Below are 19,358 nucleotides of genomic sequence, written 5' to 3' on the forward strand. Positions count from 1 at the left end.
GGGTATAAGGAGGTTCACTCTACCATTTTGCTTTTGAATTTGAAAGTTTTTATGATAAAACTTTTTAAAACGAGAAAGGGTACCTTAAGTCCAAACAAGTCTGTCTTGAACTGAGAAAAAATAATTTCGTTCCTAACTGGCCTTGAATAAAAGGGAATAAACACCTGGGAGATAGATGGCATGTGTGTTGAAAGAATGAAGGGTGAAGAGATAGGATCAATGAGGCACCCTCAGGACAAAAAGATAACTTAAACAGCAAGTAAAGACATGTAGCTATCTTGGGCTGAAAGGTGAGGGAATTAATTGGTGAAGTCCAGGCTCAACTCTGGCCCCGAACTCACAAGTCCATGGTCTGAACTTAGATACTCCACCACATCCCAGAGTGGTGGGAAAGCCTTCCTGGAACTGGCAAGAGAAGGTGTTCCCAACTGAGACTATTCCATTTTGCTTGAACAGCACTATGAGCAAGACCCAAAGCTGGAACTATGCACAGAGGGGCAGGCCTTTAAGGACAGAGGCCTGGGATGAGGTAGGCGTCTGTCCTGAGTTTCTCAACAGCCTCAAGACATTGACTGCGGAAAGAAATTTTCTCTGGTGACTCTATACTTAACCAGTGAAGCTCCAGTCATCTTAAATGATGTAACAAAATGTGCACATGTAAGTGTTTACACGATACCCTAAATACAAGGATCTCAGAACCCTGAGGAGTGTGGGAGATCCACCCAGAAAATAGTCTTTGAGCAGAACAATGCAAGGCCTGGGGCACTGGGTGCTCCCACATTTAAAACCCAAGGAGGACCTAGCTAGCTTGCTCTGCCAACCAGCTCTTTCCAAAGGGGAGAGAGCCACCAGGGAAGACAAATACACTGTAGCCTTGGCTAAAAGAGGAGGGCTTGGGAAATGAGGACCAAAGCAAGATAGGCAAGAGCCTATCGTTCCTTCAACTTTGATCGTTACCCCATCCTTAGGAAGAGGAACAGGAAATCAGTTTTAAGACACAACTCCTGGACAGGTCTGTGGACACATCTGGGGAATATAAACCTCTGTAGCCAGGTTGGGAGAGAAATAATAAAGGGAGAAAAGTAGGGGTGGGAGTGGAGCCACCAGAGAGAAGAGCAGGCTGAGATGCTGGGCCAGGGGCCCTCCTGGGCAAAGAACAAGCTACAGGGCCTGGGAGCATTGCTACTTGGCCTCACCGTGTTGCCAGCATGCTAGGCACAGCAGGGGCAGCTCCTTAGTGGAGGCAAATCTGGCATCTCTAGGAAGTACAATCTTCAGGTCACTTTGGAAAAAGAGGGGCCAGAAGATGCCATACATCTTCTATAGAGGTGAGATTTGAATGTAGCACTCTGTGCAGTGCCACCAGAGTCCCTAACTAAAGGTGCTCCAGGTCCATATTACAACTACTTGATTACAACAACTTTCACAGGTTTATTGGTGACCCGAGGGAGCCAAGGTCTCCTTTTTGATCCTCACTCCCAGGTGGTATCAGCCTGCAAGGCCTTCTCTGGGTATAAAAGCCGATCACACAACTCATGGGTGTTCCTGGCAAGAGGTCAGATCTCTCTACTAATTTGAAAAATTCCAAATCCTGATTTCAGAGTCAACAACAAGGTCAGAGGCTAGAGTCCTGATGGGCATGGGGCTCAGGAGGCTGGCGAGTTGCTCAGCAACATCTGAGGGGCTGCACAGACAAAAGTAGAGGCCAGGAAGGCCACAGGAAAATTGCCCCAAGAGAAGTTTCCAAGAGGGCAGGGCATAGAACCTGGCCCTGACATTGCACTTTGGGTACGATGGGGTCAGTCACCAAGTGGGGCCTGGGGAGCAGAGAACCTGCCCACGTGCCCTGGGCATGCCAAAGTTCCATGGTCTAGGCTCAGTGGTGCCACCGCAGCCTGTCACATGTTCCAGCTCCTCACTGCTGGGACATCTCCAAGTTCTTGATGGGATACAGGTACCACATCACTACCCCCGAAGGGTTGATGATCACTGTGAAGTTGGTTTCAGCTTGGAGGCCACTGATGATATCACCTGTGTAGACATCCTGGGCCTGCAGTGGGGAGGGACATCACCAATGCCACTATGAGAATGGATGCACAGAGCCCCCACCCCCACCCAGAGGATGTAGAAGGCTTCTGCCTGGACTCTGGCCTGTCTGTGCTGGGCTTCCAGTATGCCCTACAGAAATGGGAGCCCTGAATCTCCATCATGTCTCTACCAGTAAATCCAACAGATGCCCAAGCACAGGCATGGAGAAAGCCCCAGCCCATGGAAAACTGAGAAACGTGCCAGCAAGGGCTGACCCGTGGGAGGAGGAGTACAGCCCTAGAGGCTAATGGGACTTATATTTATATGCAGTAGTTCTGTTTGCATAGGTTGAAAACACTGGTACAGAGCACAGCACCAGCTGCAGCTCTTAGTGCCTGCAGCTCCCCATGGGCACCTGCCAGAGGCCCTAAGCCCACGACTCAGGGGAGGCCATGTGTGAACAACCACCTTCCCATAACGCCCTCCCAGGGAAATCTGAAGCCCAGGTGGGTAGCTACAGGCAGCTGGACACTCACCTCATACATCATGGACCCATTGAAGTTCAGCTGGCCAAGGGAGGAGTGGTAGTGATAAGGCATATCGGTCCTGCGGCTGAAGAAGACTAAGGCGCTTGCCTTGTTGGACAGGGGCCGCATGTACACTTCGATAAGAGATTTTTCCTGGGCACAGAAGGTGGCTACTGGCTGGGGTCCCTTGCTCAGGCCCTACAGTTGCCTCCCTGGCCCTCCCTGAGTACTGGGTCACATAGGCTTACGGAGGATGCCACGGGCCTCCAGCACCCCAGCTTATCTAACCCTACCTGCCTGCTTTCCCTGACTCAGCAGACACTCATCAACACCTACTTGGAGCCCAGCCCCCATGCTAGCACCCTGAGACAAGTGCTGCATGAGGGCCTGCCCCAGAAGCTCACAGGACAACAAGAGGGATAAATGCAGAAACGGGGAAGCATCGACAGAATAGTACATGAGCGCCACCCCCAAACAGCTGCCAGTGCTGTCCTGGAGTGTGCTGTCCAGTGGGAACGATGAACTCTGTTCCAGGAGGGTGGAGAATGGAGCTGGATATGAACTCCCATCCTCCAGAAGGTTCTCCAGGCCCAGCTCTACCCATCAGCCCCTCTGGCAGGGAATTGTTACTTCCTCTGGGCATCACCAGTTCTACAGGTGCCTCCTGCAGTTCTGTAGGTTTATTTTTACCAGAGTCCAGGATTTGGTAAAGAGCAAGGCAGCCGGGCGTGGTGGCTCATGCCTGTAATCCCAGTACTTTGCAATGCCGAGGCAGGTGGATCACCTGAGGTCAGGGGTTTGAGACTAGTCTGGCCAACATGATGAAACCCTGTCTCTACTAAAAAAAAAATACAAAAAAATTAGCAGGGGCTGGGCGCGGTGGCTCAAGCCTGTAATCCCAGCACTTTGGGAGGCTGAGGCGGGTGGATCACGAGGTCAAGAGATCGAGACCATCCTGGTCAACATGGTGAAACCCCGTCTCTACTAATACAAAAAAAAAATTAGTTGGGCATGGTGGCACGTGCCTGTAATCCCAGCTACTCAGGAGGCTGAGGCAGGAGAATTGCCTGAACCCAGGAGGCGGAGGTTGCGGTGAGCCGAGATCACGCCATTGCACTCCAGCCTGGGTAACAAGAGCGAAACTCCGTCTCAAAAAAAAAAAAAAAAAAAATTAGCAGGGTGTGTGTGATGGCACATACTTGTAATCCCAGCTACCTGGGTGGCTAAGGGAGGAGAATTGCTTGAACCTGAGAGTTGGAGGTTGCAGTGAGCCGAGATGGTGCCACTGCACTCCAACTTGGACAACAGAGTGAGACCCTGTCTCAAAAACAAACAAAAAACCCAGCTCCTCCTGCTCTGCAGGGAAGTCTAAGTTCTCTGCAGGCCATCACAGTGTATAGAAGCCCTGTGCCTCATCCTTCCTGTGTGCCCTTATGTGGCTGATGCATCTTATTCCTGACTCCCTTGAGCTGTCCTGCTTTCACTCAGCAAGAGGACGACAGTGGGAGCAGCTCCCAGCAGAGTCCTAAACCATATGCAACTAGAAGGGGTATGCCTGGTTGGGGGTTGAGCAACTCCTGTACCCTCTCCAAGTATCTCCCCCAGGTGATGCTGTCAACTTTTCTCTCAGGGGAGCTCAGTTCCTCAGCCCTCCCCTTCCTTCCCTCCCTAGTACCTTGTGAATCCTGCGTCCCTGGATGCCTAAGGGATCCTGGTTGATTTTGATCATGAGTGGATTCTGTAGTATGTCCATGCTCTGGGCAGAGATGGTACGCAGGTCTGTGGACATGAAGAGGGGGGCTGCCAGCACTGTCCACAGGGCCATCTGGGCCTGGGATTGCTCTAAGCTGAGACCAAAGTTCCCAATGAGCAGCTGGGGACAGAGAAGACGAGTAGTCGGTTCTGATCTCCTCAAGGAGGTAGACACAGGGACCATCCCCAAACTTGTAGCCGAGGAAGAGCAGGTAGGGATTGGGGAAAGATGGCTGCATGTGGAGGCCTGGTTCAGCAAACACCATTCTCCAGTTGTGTGGCCTTGGGGGACTCAAGTCACTTTCTTTTTTTTTTTTTTTGAGACGGAGTTTCGCTCTTGTTACCCAGGCTGGAGTGCAATGGCGCGATCTCGGCTCACCGCAACCTCCGTCTCCTGGGTTCAGGCAATTCTCCTGCCTCAGCCTCCTGAGTAGCTGGGATTACAGGCACGTGCCACCATGCCCAGCTAATTTTTTGTATTTTTAGTAGAGATGGGGTTTCACCATGTTGACCAGGATGGTCTCGATCTCTTGACCTCGTGATCCACCCGCCTCGGCCTCCCAAAGTGCTGGGATTATAGGCGTGAGCCACCGCGCCCACCCTCAAGTCACTTTCTATCAAAGCATCAGCTTTTATTTTCCATGAAGAACACAGGATCAGCAGTAGGTGGGTGGGCAGGTGGCCAGGTGCGGTGGCTCACGTTTGTAATCCCAGCACTTTGGGAGGCTGAGGCAAGTGAATCACTTGAGCCCAGGAGTTAGAGACTAGCCTGGCCACCATAGCAAAACCTCATCTCTACAGAAAATACAAAAATTACTCGGGCGTGATGGTGTGCATCTGTAATCCCAGCTACTTATTTAAGCATGAGAATCACTTGAACCGGAAAGTGGAGGTTGCAGTGAGCCAAGGTTGCACCACTACATTCCAGCCTCAGCAACAGAGCGAGACTCCGACTCAGAAAACCACAGAGGTGATGGAGGTGGTTATGCCCCCACTACATCACAGGTGGTTCAGATGATCATACAGGCTCCTGTTGTCAAAAAGCTTTTTTTTTTTTCCCCTCTGAGACAGAGTCTCACTCTGTTGCCCAGACTGGAGTGCAGTGGTGCAGTCTCGGCTCACTGCAACCTCCACCTCCAGGGTTCAAGCGATTCTCCTGCCTCAGCCTCCCAAGTAGCTGGGACTACAGGTACATGCCACCACGCCCGGCTAATTTTGTATTTTTAGTAGATACAGAGTTTCACTGTGTTAGCCAAGATGGTCTTGATCTCTTGACCTTGTGATCCACCCACCTCAGCCTCCCAAAGTGCTGGGATTACACGTGTTAGCCACTGCACCCGGCCAAAAAGCTTATAAACTAGGTCAAGTTGATAAATGCTCCAGGGTGACAGTGGAAGGCAACAGAACTGGACAGAGTTCCTGCACCTACCACTGGCCACAACCACCTGCCTTAGCCACAGCTGAATGGACCAAGGAGGACTCCTAACCCCAGGGCAAGCAATCCATAGTCAGGACACAAGCTACAGGCTTAGTGATAACAATTTTGTGCCCATCACTGTCCCAAGCATTTTAGAGTTATTTTAACCCTCAAAACAACCCTATAAGGTAGCTACTATTATTTCCAATTGACAAAACTGAGGCACAGAACAAATTCCCAAGGTAAAGTGGCAGAGCTAGAGCCGGGACTCCACAGTAGGCCAGTTCTTGCTCCTCCAGGCTGTTCCCTCTGCCTAGCTTTGCACTTGTAATTCTTATCATCATAGGATCAATCAAGTAGAAAATGCTTGTTGACTAACAGATAACTATAAAGTTATAAATTGCAAAAACAAAATGGCCCAGGGCAATGACTGAGATAAAATGTGAGGGCTGGAAGCAGGACTGTGAGGGCCAGTTGTGCCTGTGGAGGACCAGGCAGGGCACTGACAGAAGGATCAGAGGCAGATGGGGGAGGGCACTCCAGGCACCAGGAATAGCAAGGTCATGATCTTCAACATGCACAGCAATAACATCTTATTCCAGGGTCACTACAGACCAAGTTCTTGAGCTTTCAGAAACATCAGAGTTGCCTGGGGTTGCGGGGGATGCTTAACAGTGGGCATTCCCAGGTTCTTCCCCTGAAACTTCTTATCCAAAACGTGGGGGATAGGGCCCTGGAAAACAGCTAAGTCAAGTCTAAAGCAGCCAGTTCAGGGACACATTTCAGAAGCGCTGACCTAGAACCTGGCAGTGAGCCTCCAGGGAGGAAGAGAGCACAGGGCAGTGGGGAGCAGGGTCATCATGGATGGTGGGCCTAGGGACATCCCCCTCCATCCTGGTACCATGTCAGGGTCATTCCAGTGCCCAGGGCCAGCCACCGGCTGCAGTGTGTCCTGGTGCTGCACAAACCAGTTCAGGATGGAGAGCACGCTCTGCCAGGAGTCCTGTATGTCATCATAGTTGCGCCAGAGGTTGCAGATGTCCACCAGCAGACTGTAGTTCACCTGGATGTCAAGGGGAAGGCAGAGTCCAGCACCAGAATCACACGCTGCAGCCCAGAGACCCACACAGAAGTTGGGGAAGGGGGAAGAGAACAGGCCCCATCATCTTGCTCAGGGTGACGAAGGCCTCTGAGACGGTGCCCTGCTCTGGAGCTACCAGGGTCTCCCCTCTGTGCATCCTGGTGCCAGAAGCCTACCCTGCCCTTCTGGGTCTCCTCACCCACTGGGCACCTCCCGGGATCCTGGGCACTGTGTGCCAGCACTGATGGATCTCCTGCCTCAGATGCCAACTCCTTCAGCCCACCTCTCAAGGGCCTCTTCTTTAAGGCCCGCCTCTCCCTCCAACACACACCTCTCTGAGCTGGCTGAGCTCACCCGCTCTTTGCGGATACTTATGTAGGTCTTTAGACACCTACAGATCACCATGGGGGCATCTGTGGTGAGAGTAGTCCTGGCTCTGGAAGGCCACCTCCCTGAAGCCTGGCACTGAGGAGGCAAGGAGGCCTGGTTGGGGGAAGTGCCATCAGGCAGGGTGCAGAATGGCTTACCCTGGGCGGGAGGCCACCTTCGTAGGCTGGCCAGCTGCAGGAGAAGACAATGGGGCGGCCTGTGGCATTCAGGGCAGCAGCCATCTTGGGGTACCCTGGTGAAAGCCCAACCTGTTTGAGGCCTGAGGAGGCAGTCTGGGCCCTCAGCCCAAACCTTTTCCCAACAGATGTGAGTGAGGAAACAAGCTCCGAAGAGTAGGTGCCTCCCCTCATACCCAGAGCCTCAAACGCTTCTGGGGTGGGCTATGTTGCCACCCCATATATAGGGAACCTGGGAGCCACAATCCCCCTAACTCCTAGGTGAGGGGAATTGGGAAGCTCAGCCAGGTTGGCACTGGTGGGTCTCCACAGCCACCCTCCCCGTCTCCCTGTGTGCCCCAGGCAGCTACATAACTCACCCAGGGCCCGTTCCTTGTCTGTGGAGAAGCAGCCATCCAGCTTGAGCATGTCCACCTTCCACTCCGCAAAGGTCTGAGCATCCTGGACCACCTTGTCCAGTGTGGTGCCTGGGTAACCCATGCAGGTAAAGTTGCCCATGTCTGCATAGATGCCCAGCTTCAGGCCCAGGGAGTGAACCTGTGGGGGTTTGAGGGCACAGTGGGCTCAAGCAGGACCCTCAGGGAGCCTCCTCAAGGCACATCTGACCAGGCCCCATTAAACCTTCAGTAGTTCCCACTGACCAAAGGAGAGGGTCCCAGCATGCTGGCCAGGCCTCTGCCCACAATGGCCCACCCTTCCCCCAACACATACCTCCCAGCAGCTGTTTGCCCCTAGGTGTTTGCTCCTGCCATCCTCTCTGCCTCCTATGCCATCTCTCTGGGCTCAGCTCAAGAACTGCCTCCTCCAGGGAAACTTCCTGGAATCCCAGGCTGAGTAAGATGCTCTTTCTGGCTCTCACTCACCACAGCCGGCCCAAAGTCGGCGTTCATTTGTTTCCCACAGTAGACTGTGAGATCTCAAACGAGGACTATGTAAATGAGCCCTAGCAAGGTAGGGTGAAAGGAGCAGTCTAGCCCTGAGGCCAAGGGCAGGGCTGGGATGCGGCTCACGTAGTCAGCCAGGAAGGGAATGCCATGAGGGAAACGCTTGGGATCTGGCATCAGGCGGCCACTGGCATCGCGCCCACCAATCCAGCAGTCATCGATGTTGACGTATGTGTAGCCCATGTCCCGCCAACCATCCTGTGCCATCCGGTCAGCCATCTCCATGAAAAGCTGCTCACTAATGAGGGGCAGAGGGATGAGGCAGCTCAGGGACCCAGCTCGGCCCTCACCCACACCCTGCCTTAGCTCTGATTGACTCTGGGTTATAAAAACCATGACCAAGCTGGGCGCGGTGGCTCATGCCTGTAATCGCAGCACTTTGGGAGGCTGAGGTGGGCAGATCATGAGGTCGGGAGTTAGTTAGAGACCAGTCTGGCCAATGTGGTGAAACCTCGTCTCTACTAAAAATACAAAAAAAGCCGGGTGTGGTGGTGTGCACCTGTGATCCCAGCTACTCAGGAGGTTGAGGCAGAAGAATCGCTTGAACCCAGGAGGGGCAGGTTGCAGTGGGCAGAGATTGCACCATTGTACCCCAGCCTGGGCGACAGCGAAGGACTCCGTGTCAAAAAAAAAAAAAAAAAAAAAAAAAGACCAGCCAGGCTTGGTGGCTCAGGCCTGTAATCCCAGCACTTTGAGAGGCCGAGGTGGGCAGATCACGAGGTCAGGAGATAGAGACCATCCTGGCCATGGTGAAACCCCATCTCTACTAAAATACCAAAAAATTAACTGGGCATGGTGGCACATGCCTATAGCTCCAGCTACTCAGGAGGCTGAGGCAAGGCAATCACTTGAACCTGGGAGATGGAGGTTGCAGTGAGCCAAGATCGTGCTACTGCACTCCAGCCTGGTGACAGAGCAAGACTCCGTCTCAAAAAACCATGACCTTGCTGAAGCGTAAGCCAGGTATCGGTGTAAATGACCAGCAAGGATTGTGCCATGACCCATAAGCAAGCTGGCTTGAAAGGAGTGGCTGGCCCAAAGCCAAACCACTGACCCTGGCCTCCCAGGCAGGGGGCCTGGCCTGACCTTTTAACAGTTATCTCATGGGCTGGGTCCTCAGGGACTTTGGCCCCAGGCCAAAAGGCAGGACTGGGTCTGGGTAATTACAGGGGGCCTGGCCTGACCTTTTAACCGTTATCTCATGGGCTGGGCCCCTGCAAGGTCTCTGCCTTGTGACCAGGTTGGGGCCTGACAGTCCCTATAGAGGCCCCAGGTAGGTCATGGGGCTAGGCTGGGGTTAGGCATCTGACAGTCTAAGTGACTTCTGTCTGCAGTCTTTGGGATGGAGAACTGTGACCCTGCCTTCTTTTCTGGCCAACCCTCCACTTCCTGCCCCCCACTCTGCAGGGCCCTGGGCAAGGTTTGTCAGGTGGATGCAGACCTTACCTGATGCAGTTCTTTGGGTCCTCATCACAGTTAGTGTTGCAGCGGAAGCGTTCCCAGGCCAGCCAGCCCATGGGTGGTGTCTGCAGGAGCCCATTGTCCAGCATCAGCACCTGGGCCACATGCCCCAGCAAGAGCACTAGGGGGCCAGGGAGGAGGGGATGGTGACTGCCAGTGGCCCCCACAGCTCCAGCCCTCATCCCACCCTATCCGTATGTTGCTCAGCCCTACAGAGGCTGCCTGCCAATTAGGGAAACTGGTCTCTTGGGTTTAGCCATTCTTCCTGCAATGGCTGGCTCCTGCAAAGCATTAAGTGGGAGGATGGTGCCTGGGCCAGGCAGTGGTTTGAGGTCTGGCCATCACCAGTGCTCGAATTAGCAAAACAAACACCTGAAGCTACTTCCTTACTATACCCCCCATCAGCTCCTCCCATCCCATATACAGAACTTAACTATACAGATGCTCCTAGGCCTACCATGGAGCTACATTCTCATAAACCCGGCTTAAGTGGAAAATATCACTGGGCGCAGTGGTTCACGCCTGTAAGCCCAATACTCTGGGAAGCCAAGGCAGGTGGATCACTTGAGGTCAGGAGTTCAATATCAGCCTGACCAATTGGTGAAAACTTGTCTCTACTAAAAATCCAAAAACTTAGCCAGGCATGGTGGCATGCACCTACAATCCCAGCTACTCAAAAGGGTGAGGCAAGAGGATCACTTGAACCCTAGAGGTGGAGGTTGCAGTGAGCTGAGATCTTGCCACTAAACTCTAGCCTGGGCTGTGACAGAGCGAGACCTTGTCTCAATAATTTTTTTAAAAAAGAAAATATTATGTCAAAAATATACTTAATATGGAAGAAGCAACCTGTTGAGCACCTGTGTATCAAATGAAATATATATATATATATATATATATATACACATACACACACATACTTAATACACCTAACTTGCCAAACATCATAGCTGGGCCTAGCCTACCTTAAAAGTGCTGACAGGGCAGGCGCAGTGGCTCACACCTGTAATCCCAGCACTTTGGGAAGCCAAGGCAGGCGGATCACCTCAGGTCAGGAGTTCAAGACCAGCTTGGGCCACATGGTGAAACCCCATCTTTACTAAAAGTACAAAAAATTAGCTGGATGAGGTGGCGCGTGCCTGTAATCCCAGCTACTGGGAGGCTGAGCAGTAGAATTGCTTGAACCCGGGAGGGGAAGGTTGCAGTGAGTGGAGATTGTGCCACTGCATTCCAGCACACTGTCCAGGCTGGGTGACAGAGTGAGACTCTGTCTCAAAAAAAAAAAGGTGCCAACAAGGCACATTAGCCTACAGCCGGGCAAAACCATCTAACACAAAGCCTATCTTATAATAAATTGTTAATATTTCTTGCAATTTACTGAATACAGAAAGTGAATGGAATGGTTGTATGGGTACTGTGGTTTCTACTGAATGTGTGTCAATTTCACACCACAGTAAAGTTGAAAAATCGTTTGGGACCATTGGCCAGACTCCTGGTCTCCTAAGCCCCAGTCCAGAGCTCTTTGCTCTCTACCATAGACCCTCAGGACTCCTCAGGAGGCTTAAGAAGTAAGCCAGCCAGGACGGACACCTAATCAGCTCACTTTTCCCCTTTCCCCCTCGGGCCTCAGTTTCCTTATCTGTAAGATGTTTCCTTATCTGTAGGGACTGTACAGGCCGTTCTCCACACATGTTGATATCACATCCGTTAGAGCCTCTGGACTTAAGGGAGAGGAGGTGAGAAAGGAAGGGCCTCTTTGAAGGGAAACTGATTCCTGAATGGGCAAGCATCTCCTTCTCCCTTCCTGCTCAGCTCCAAGAAAAAGAAGAACCTGTCTCCCCACATAACCACATTAGGGAAGAAGGGCCAGTCAAAGCACTCCTTGCAGCACTCACCTCGACCCTCCCAAACCACCCCAGCCGGTGTAGGTACCTGTCTTCAGCAGCATTGCTCTGGACGCAGGGTCCGAGGACCTTATCAGGTCTGCTCTGCGAGTATCAGTTGTATGTGTTGGGTTCTGGAAGCTAAGAAACGTCAGAAAAGCACTGGGGTCACGGCTGCCTGGCTAGCCCGGCCACCCTCAACCTTGGACGTGGATCCCACACTCGGTCCCCAAGTTGCCCGCCCTAGCCCCAGCCATCACTTCCCGGAGCTTGAATTCCTCTTTCATAAATACTAAACAATGTGTCTTGGACTTCATATCTCACTCCCTCTGCAGTGGTGGGAGCCCGGAGCGGCCTGGGCTCAGAAAAAGGCAGTGACTGGCTCGAGGTCGTCCAGGAAGAGCGGAGGGGTGGGGCTGGGGCTGGGGCCAGGCTCCGGACTCCAATCCGGGTCCGGGTTCCTGCCCTGGGCCCCCCAAAACCGCAGAGTCACCGCCTGCCGTACTTACCCTTCAGAAGCGCTCAGTCCCGCGGTCGCTACTGTCTCCAATCCCGTAACCTGAGAAGCCTGCAGCGTTCCGGTGGGGCGGGGCCTCACGAGGACAACCGTTAGCGCAACCTATCAGAATCCCCCTAGCAACGCTGTGCCCCGCCCACTATGGGCCCGCCCTCCCAGTGCCCCGCCCTCCAGCCACCCCCCCCCCAAGCCCCGCCCCACTGGGCTCCCGCTCTGCGGGAGCCTCTTACCCCCAGGAGCCTGAGATGCACCCAGGGTGGGCGCCCGGCCTGTTCCCCAGCCCTGCCTGGGAGCCCCGCAGCCACTGCACTTTGTTTTATACACAGATAGCACAGGCCTTTCTTTCTTATTGCTACAGTGCTTGGTACGCAGTTAAAACACTAGTAAAGCTTTTTCATTATTACTCATTCGGCTCCCTAGGTTTCTTTCCACAGCCGCTGAGGCCTGCTCTGGCGGCCGGGCGGTCCCAGGTGCGGGAACCTGGACTGCGGCCCCGCCCAGCAGGACGCGAACAGACGCAGCTGGGGCGGCCGCGCCGCGCTCGTAACGTCACCACGTAGGCCGGTGACAAACACCTCCCTCTGGCCGCCCCAGGAGGCGCCGGCACTACGCGGGTTGAGTGGGCTTCTCGTGTGCTCCTCAAAGTCTCGCGAGGCTTCGAGCGGCATTCTTTCCGAGGGCAGCACCGGGGCCGGGCGGTGGGGTCCGGGTGCCCGGGCGAGGGGCGGAGCTGCGGGATGGCGTCTGGAGCGGCTCGCTGGCTAGCTTTGGCAGCCGTCAGGTCTGGGGTTTTCCGGAGCGGGCCTAGCTTGAGGAAAGGTGGCGATGTCGCCGCGGCACGGAGCGACCCAAGCCGGAGCCTGGTACCGTCGAGGTCAGTCATCGTTACCCGCAGCGGCGCCATTTTGCCCAAACCAGTCAAAGTGAGTGTCTTCCTGGAGACGGGGCGAAGGGGCTGAGGCCAATCATTGTGGGGAATGCGTGCAGGCGGCGCTGATTGACTGGAGCCAAGGCCAATCATAACGATCCAAAAAGAAATGCGCTAATGAGTTGCTTATTTTGACAGGTGGGTAGAAAATGGTAGGTAGACAGAAGATGGGGGCAAACGCTGAGGAAGATGACCTTTTACATTAGCTTATCCTGAGAGGTACGGCGCGCTGCTCCTCTGGAGTCAGAAGACTCGGCCCTGTGCATCTAGCTTAGACTGTAATCTAAATCCTGTAATCTCTGCCCTCCCTGTAATCTAGTTTAGTCCTGTAATCTCTGCCTTGCCTGTCTCCTAGTTTATGGGATGAAATATGAATTGTGAAAGGACTCTGTAAACAAGGGGTACGTGGGACGGCCCTTATCTTTTTATGAGTTGTCACCTAGTGTTTAATTCATGTGATGTACAGTCCTGATAGATGTGCAGGGAATTATTATAATCACGGTTTTTCCAAATGAAGAATCAGGCTGGAGCTGTGAAGCCAATATCTAAGGCTTGCCCTGAGGCCGCAGCGTCCTGGTTTCTTGCTGATACTGTCCCGGCCAGGTCCTATCTTTTTCCACCACTGAACGCTATCACATGCCCTTGAGTTTTTCTAGGGAAAACGGAAACAGTCCCTTATAGCAAACAAAAGTTTGTTTTATGACTGCAGGGCTGTGTGGTATGGGAGTTAAAAAACAAATTCTCTTATAGCTAGTCTAAACTATGCTAACTCACACAATTGACTGCAAGGTCCACGTTGGGAAAGAGCTGCCTTATCAGAAGGCACAGTGACACTTTTTTAAACTCCAGGAATACAAGAGGAAATGTTGCTCAGATTTTACTGACACTCTCCCAATCTATCTAAATAGTCTTTTAGTGTAAATACATGCCCCCTTTCACACACATTAGTTTCTAAAATTTAATGTGCTTAAATCAAATTTCTCAGGCATCAGGGAACCTGTTACTTAATGAACTGTATAGAATATCCCTTCACTATACATCTTTTAAAAAAAAAAAACAAAAAAAAAACAGAGTTTCACTCTGGTTACCCAGACTATAGTGCGATGGTGCAATCTCGGCTAACCGCAACCTCTGCCTCCCAGATTCAAGCAATTCTCCTGCCTCAGCCTCCCGAGTAGCTGGGTTTACAGGCATACGCCACCACGCCCAGCTAATTTTGTATTTGGGGTTTCTTCATGTCAGGCTGGTCTTGAACTCCTGACCTCAGGTGATCTGCCCCCCGCCCCCTGGCCTCCCAAAGTGCTGGGATTACAGGCGTGAGCCCCCGTGCCCAGCCTTCCTAAAACGTACATCTTTCTGTCATAGGTTTTTGTGTATTTCATGTCTTCAAGTAGAGCTCACCATAGGCTAGCCCACCTAGTACTGGCGCACCTGTCTGCCTGTAGAGATTTAAAGTAATTATTAGCAGGTTCTATCCTACCTTTAGATGTCTAGGGTGCCTTAGACTTTTCTTTCCAGTGGACTTTTCATCCACTTTGATGGCCATGACAGTCACCTTATCTCCTTTTGTTTTTTCTTTTTCTTTAGACAGAGTCTCACTCTGTTGCTTAGGCTGGAGTGCAATGGTACAATCTTGCCTCACTGCAACCTCTGCCTCCCAGGTTCAAGCAATTCTCCTGCCTCAGCCTCCCAAATAGCTGGGATTACAGGCATGCGCCACCACGCTGAGCTAATCTTTTTGTATTTTTAGTAGAGATGGGGTTTCTCCATATTGTCCAGGCTGTTCTCAAGCTCCTGACCTTAGGTGATCCACCCACTTCGGCCTCCCAAAGTGCTAGGATTACAGGCCTGAGACACCTCGCCTGACCCTCTCCTTTTCTAATTCCTTTTCTTGCCCTGAATTTTTCCAAAGATTTTAAAATCAAGTTGCTTATGATGGGTCTAGTTCCACAGGAGGGAATGCCCATGAGAGGGCCAGGTCTTCTTTGGTCTTGCCAGAGGCGGCTCTGGAGCTCACAGCTGCCACTCTGACCCTCTGCAGATGTCCTTCGGCCTTCTCCGTGTGTTTTCCATCGTGATCCCCTTTCTCTATATCGGGACGCTAATTAGCAAGAACTTTGCTGCTCTACTTGAGGAACATGACATTTTTGTTCCAGAGGATGATGATGATGACGACTAACAAGTAAGACTTGCTTTACTCTAGATGGACCAGGAAGCTGGGTGGAGCATCTGTCTGTGATGCAGTTTGGCCTGGTAGCAGCATTTGGACATTGGGGGCAGAAGCTTTAATGAATTGACTCACTTGGTGGCTAATGTTTTTATTTTGCTTTTTCCCTTTATTGGATGAGGGTAACTTACTGACTTACGCATTCACTGGGGTCTCTTCCAACTAGGTTGGGATCCCAGCCAGCCTTTTCAGTTGCCCTTGATGTATCCTCATTCAATCAACCCACCCATTTTCTCGACAATTTAATATGCCTTACACATATACCACCAGCAGCATCATTTCAGCAGCTCCATATGGAAATGTAGAAACTGCAAGTCCTTCCCCATCAGCTTTCGTTACCAAGCTCTCACTGCTGTATCCTGTCCGTGGGCACCACAGCCTGGTTCATGCGTTGCTCACAGACTCCTCCCCTAGCAGTCCCAGTCCTTCCCATTCAGCTTCCTGTGTTGACTTCCTGTGCTCTAATATGTGCTGCATGGCATCACTGTCAGAGATGAGGACACTCCTGACTCCTTACCTGGCATTCAAGGCTTGCCATGATTTGGTCATGCCTCTTATTCCAGTCTCATCTTCCATATTTCCAGCCACTCACCGATCCCCAGTATTCACCATTTCTTGAGTTTGCACACTCATACCCAACCCCAAATATTGGCTCATTGTACCTCCCACATGGAAAGCTCTTTCCCAGAGGCTCTTTGGGTCTTAATTCTACCCATCCTTCAGTGTCTCTGAAGTCTTCCTTTCATTTGAAAGTGACTACTCCTTCCTCTGAGCAACCAGTACCTCTTCAAACACTCAGTATTGTGTGTCTAAACACACACAAACCAAAATTTTACTCCACTCTGAGCTTTCTGCTAGCAGGGGATGTGTTTTATACTTTTGGGCCCCCAGTGCCTGGCCCGTGGTGAATGCCCATTTAACATATGCATAAATAATCAAATGTGCTCAAAGCTCCCCTTCTCCTGCCATGTTTGATAGAAGCACTTTGTGGAATTCTTTCAGTGTGTGGATGTAAGACTGCTCTGTTGCCCAGTTCATTGCTGCTTTCCTTTCTTCCAGGAATTACAGAAAGCAGAAAGCACTAACTGAAGAGATGGTGATGCTTTCAGCCTCTCTGCCTTCCCTATCAGCAGGACTCAGGGAAAGCCCTCAACCTCCCAGTCTGGTGAAGCTGCCTCTGTAGTCCATGACTGTATCCCAGATCCCCAGGCTCTGGAAGGCTCCCTGAGATGTGCTGTCCACTAAGCACTGGACTAACAAGCAATCACATTATGAATAAACATAATAAATGCCAGCTGTGTGTGACTGAATGATGGCTGCAGTTTCTCAGTATGTGTAGGCTCTAGTTGGTGCGGTTCTCTCTGCTGTCGTTGATTTATGAGAGAAACATAGGCCTAGGTTATCCAGGTTTCAGTGGAGCCTGGTGAACTATTCTGGAGGCCCAGGAACTATTTTCATTGTTTACAAAAGCCCAGCAGAAACTCCGTTTTCCCTTAAGAAAGCTAATGGGCTACTAAAGCCTCAAGCCATTCTGTGTTCAGTGCCAGTCATGAGAGCTTTGCTTGTTATCATACAACTACTTATATGACTAGAATGATTCAAAACTTGGGTTCTGTGATATTAGGATATATGTAGGTTTTCATCTGTTTCCTGGCTTATAACCATCTCCCAAAGCCCTTGTTATAGGCTTTTGTTACAACGTTGGGCACTTCAGGCCTCAGAAAACAGCAGTTCTTTCTTGGACCTTCTGACCTCCCTTCACCTGCTGCTTTTTCTCCCCAAGGCAGGCCTAGAAACTAAAAGTATAACTTTTAGTTTATATAAACTTCCTTTGCCTTTCTGTCTTCTAGTTGGCCATAAAAAGAATTCTCTGACCTACCCTGTCTGAGTTTAGGTCATGAGACCCCCATTTCAGAAGGGATTCTGCCCCACACCTGGGAGGAAGAAATGTGGACAGGCCTTGTTGGACTTCCCTGCTCTGTATTAGATCATGCCTCTTTTGCCAATCCCACTTCTCTGCCGTTGTTTATGCTTCCATCATGCCTATCCAATGAGGTCTCTATAAAAGGTCCGAAAAGATAGGTTCAGAGAGCTTCCGGAGAGCAGAACACTTGATTTATCAGTGGCATGCCTGGAGAGGACATGGAAGCTCCATGCTCCTTCCTCCATACTTCACCCTATGCTTCTCTTCGTCTGTATCTTTTGTGATAATAAACCAGTAAACCTACCTAAGTGTTTCCCTGAGTTCTACGAGCTGCTCTAGCAAATTAAAAGGGGGTCATGGGAACCTCAACTTGAAGCTGGTCAGAAGTTCTGAAGGCTTGGACTTGAGAATGTTGTCTAAAGAAAGGGGAAGCAGTCTTGTGGGGCTGAGCCCCCAACCTGTGGGATCTGATGCTATCTCTAGGTAGATAGTGTTGGAAGTGAATTGGAGGACAGCCAGCTGGTGTCTGCTGGACAACTACTTGCTTAGTGTGGGGAGAAACCCTCATGTTTGACCACAGAAGTCTTTTTTTTTTTTTTTTTTGAGATAGCATTTCACTTTTGTTGCCCAGGCTGGAGTGCAACGGTGCAATCTCGGCTCACCGAAACCTCTGCCTCCCAAATAGCTGGGATTACAGGCGTGCACCTCCACACCCAACTAATTTTGTATTTTTAGTAGAGACAGGGTTTCTCTGTATTGGTCAGGCTGGTCTCGAACTCCTGACCTCAGGTGATCTGCCTGCCTCAGCCTCTCAAAGTGCTGGGATTTCAGGTGTGAGCCGCTGCCCTGGCCTAATCACAGGAGTCTTATGATTATTGTTGTTCAGTGAGAGAACACAAAAACACTTTTTTTTTCCCTCAGGTTGCTTAGGTAAAAAGATTATAAAGGGATCCCTAATGCCATAAGTTTTGGAACCATGTACAATGGCCGATGCCTGTAATCTCAACACTTTGGGAGGCTGAGGCAGGAGGATCACTTGAGGTCTAGGAGTTCAAGACCAGTGTGAGTACGGTGGCTCATGCCAGCACTTTGGGAGTCCAAGGCAGGTGGATCACTTGAGGTCAAGAGATCAAGACTAGCCTGGCCAACATAGTGAAACCCCCCAACTTTAGTAAAAATATAAAACTAGCTGGACATGGTTGTACACTCCTGTAATTCCAGCTACTTGGGAGGCTGAGGCGGGGAGAATTGCTTGAACTGGGAGGTGGAGGGTACAGTGAGCCAAGATTGCACCACTGTACTCCAGTCTGGGCAACAAGAGTGAACCTCTGTCTCAAAAAAAAGAAAAAAGGCCGGGTGCGGTGGCTCACACCTGTAATCCCAGCACTTTGGGAGGCCGAGGTGGGCAGATCACCTGAGGTCAGGAGTTCGAGACCAGCCTGGCTAACGTGGAGAAACTCATCTCTTTAAAAAAAAAGAAAAAATATATATATGTATGTAAAGATTCTGGGTCTTAAAAAAAAAATGCCCGGGCAATGGAAAGACCCCATCTCTACCAAAAAAAAAAAAAAAAAGTATGGGAATCCTCAGTGATCACACCTATAGATACCAAACCCCCTTCTCCATCATCTGGATTGCCCTGGGAAGGACGAGAGAAGACCATCATCCAAACAAACAGAGTTCAGTTCTTGAACCAGGGTTGATGTTGTTTATTCTCCTGCCACTAAGAGGTACCCCAGAGTTTATAAAGACAGTAGGAATATTTCTGTTCTCTATGTATATTGAACAGCTGTGCACCTAGCAGGGTGCCTGAGTGGGAAGTTAAGTTCATTTTGACGGCTGGAGCTTGTTACAAGTAGTGGAGCCAGGCCTTTGCACATCCATTTTCTTCAGAACCCAGGGAAAACTAGCCTATCTTGTCAGCTCTAGTTTTGCACCTGTTAGTGCTGCTCTCATCCCTCTCTGACAGCAAGAGCTGGCTAATTTGGGATCATCTGTGGCCTGACACTAAGGTATCTAATCATAGGGGCTGTAGAAACAACTACATTAACAAGTCATCCAGCCTTACACCCAGTGTGACAGTTTTTGAACAGATGGCCTCCTTCC

General features: G+C 51.1%; 2 protein-coding genes across 3 annotated transcripts; one reads left to right on the forward strand and one right to left on the reverse strand.

Annotated features, from left to right (window-relative positions):
• Positions 1–1,407: 1,407 nt before the first annotated feature.
• LOC135268078 (alpha-N-acetylgalactosaminidase-like) lies at positions 1,408–12,290 on the reverse strand. 2 transcript variants are annotated; one of them, XM_064368131.1, is made up of 10 exons: positions 12,166–12,290; positions 11,706–11,797; positions 9,762–9,897; positions 8,382–8,553; positions 7,731–7,908; positions 7,333–7,427; positions 6,626–6,787; positions 4,231–4,428; positions 2,565–2,708; positions 1,408–2,050 (listed from the first exon to the last, which is right to left on the reverse strand). In XM_064368131.1, exons 2-10 carry the CDS (start codon positions 11,719–11,721, stop codon positions 1,916–1,918), a joined length of 1,236 nt encoding a protein of 411 aa, XP_064224201.1. In that variant the 5' UTR covers positions 11,722–11,797; positions 12,166–12,290; the 3' UTR covers positions 1,408–1,915. The 2 variants fall into 2 exon arrangements, with proteins under 2 accessions (XP_064224201.1, XP_064224202.1); XM_064368132.1 differs by lacking the exon at positions 12,166–12,290 and adding an exon at positions 10,739–10,872 and having other exon boundaries at positions 11,706–11,722.
• A 552-nt stretch (positions 12,291–12,842) lies between these two features.
• SMDT1 (single-pass membrane protein with aspartate rich tail 1) lies at positions 12,843–16,638 on the forward strand. Its single transcript, XM_064368133.1, has 3 exons — positions 12,843–13,096; positions 15,143–15,283; positions 16,388–16,638. The coding sequence occupies exons 1-2, from the start codon at positions 12,911–12,913 to the stop codon at positions 15,278–15,280; spliced, it is 324 nt and encodes a 107-aa protein (XP_064224203.1). The 5' UTR covers positions 12,843–12,910; the 3' UTR covers positions 15,281–15,283; positions 16,388–16,638.
• The last annotated feature ends 2,720 nt before the right edge of the window (positions 16,639–19,358 follow it).

The sequence above is a fragment of the Aotus nancymaae genome, unplaced genomic scaffold (genome assembly GCF_030222135.1).
Source record: "Aotus nancymaae isolate 86718 unplaced genomic scaffold, 86718_ANA_hifiasm-v0.15.2.pri h1tg000076l, whole genome shotgun sequence".
Taxonomy (NCBI): Eukaryota; Metazoa; Chordata; class Mammalia; order Primates; family Aotidae; genus Aotus; species Aotus nancymaae.

Excerpts from the sequence above, each read along its gene's own strand:
- LOC135268078 (XM_064368131.1), bottom strand. Across the intron at positions 7,428-7,730 it reads AGACAAGGAACGGGCCCTGG|GGTACCCCAAGATGGCTGCT; the intron begins GTGAGTTATGTA and ends GGCTTTCACCAG. Across the intron at positions 6,788-7,332 it reads AAGGTGGCCTCCCGCCCAGG|GTGAACTACAGTCTGCTGGT; the intron begins GTAAGCCATTCT and ends CTTGACATCCAG.
- SMDT1 (XM_064368133.1), top strand. The coding sequence starts at position 12,911 with ATGGCGTCTGGAGCGGCTCGCTGGCTAGCTTTGGCAGCCGTCAGGTCT. Across the intron at positions 13,097-15,142 it reads TTTTGCCCAAACCAGTCAAA|ATGTCCTTCGGCCTTCTCCG; the intron begins GTGAGTGTCTTC and ends GACCCTCTGCAG.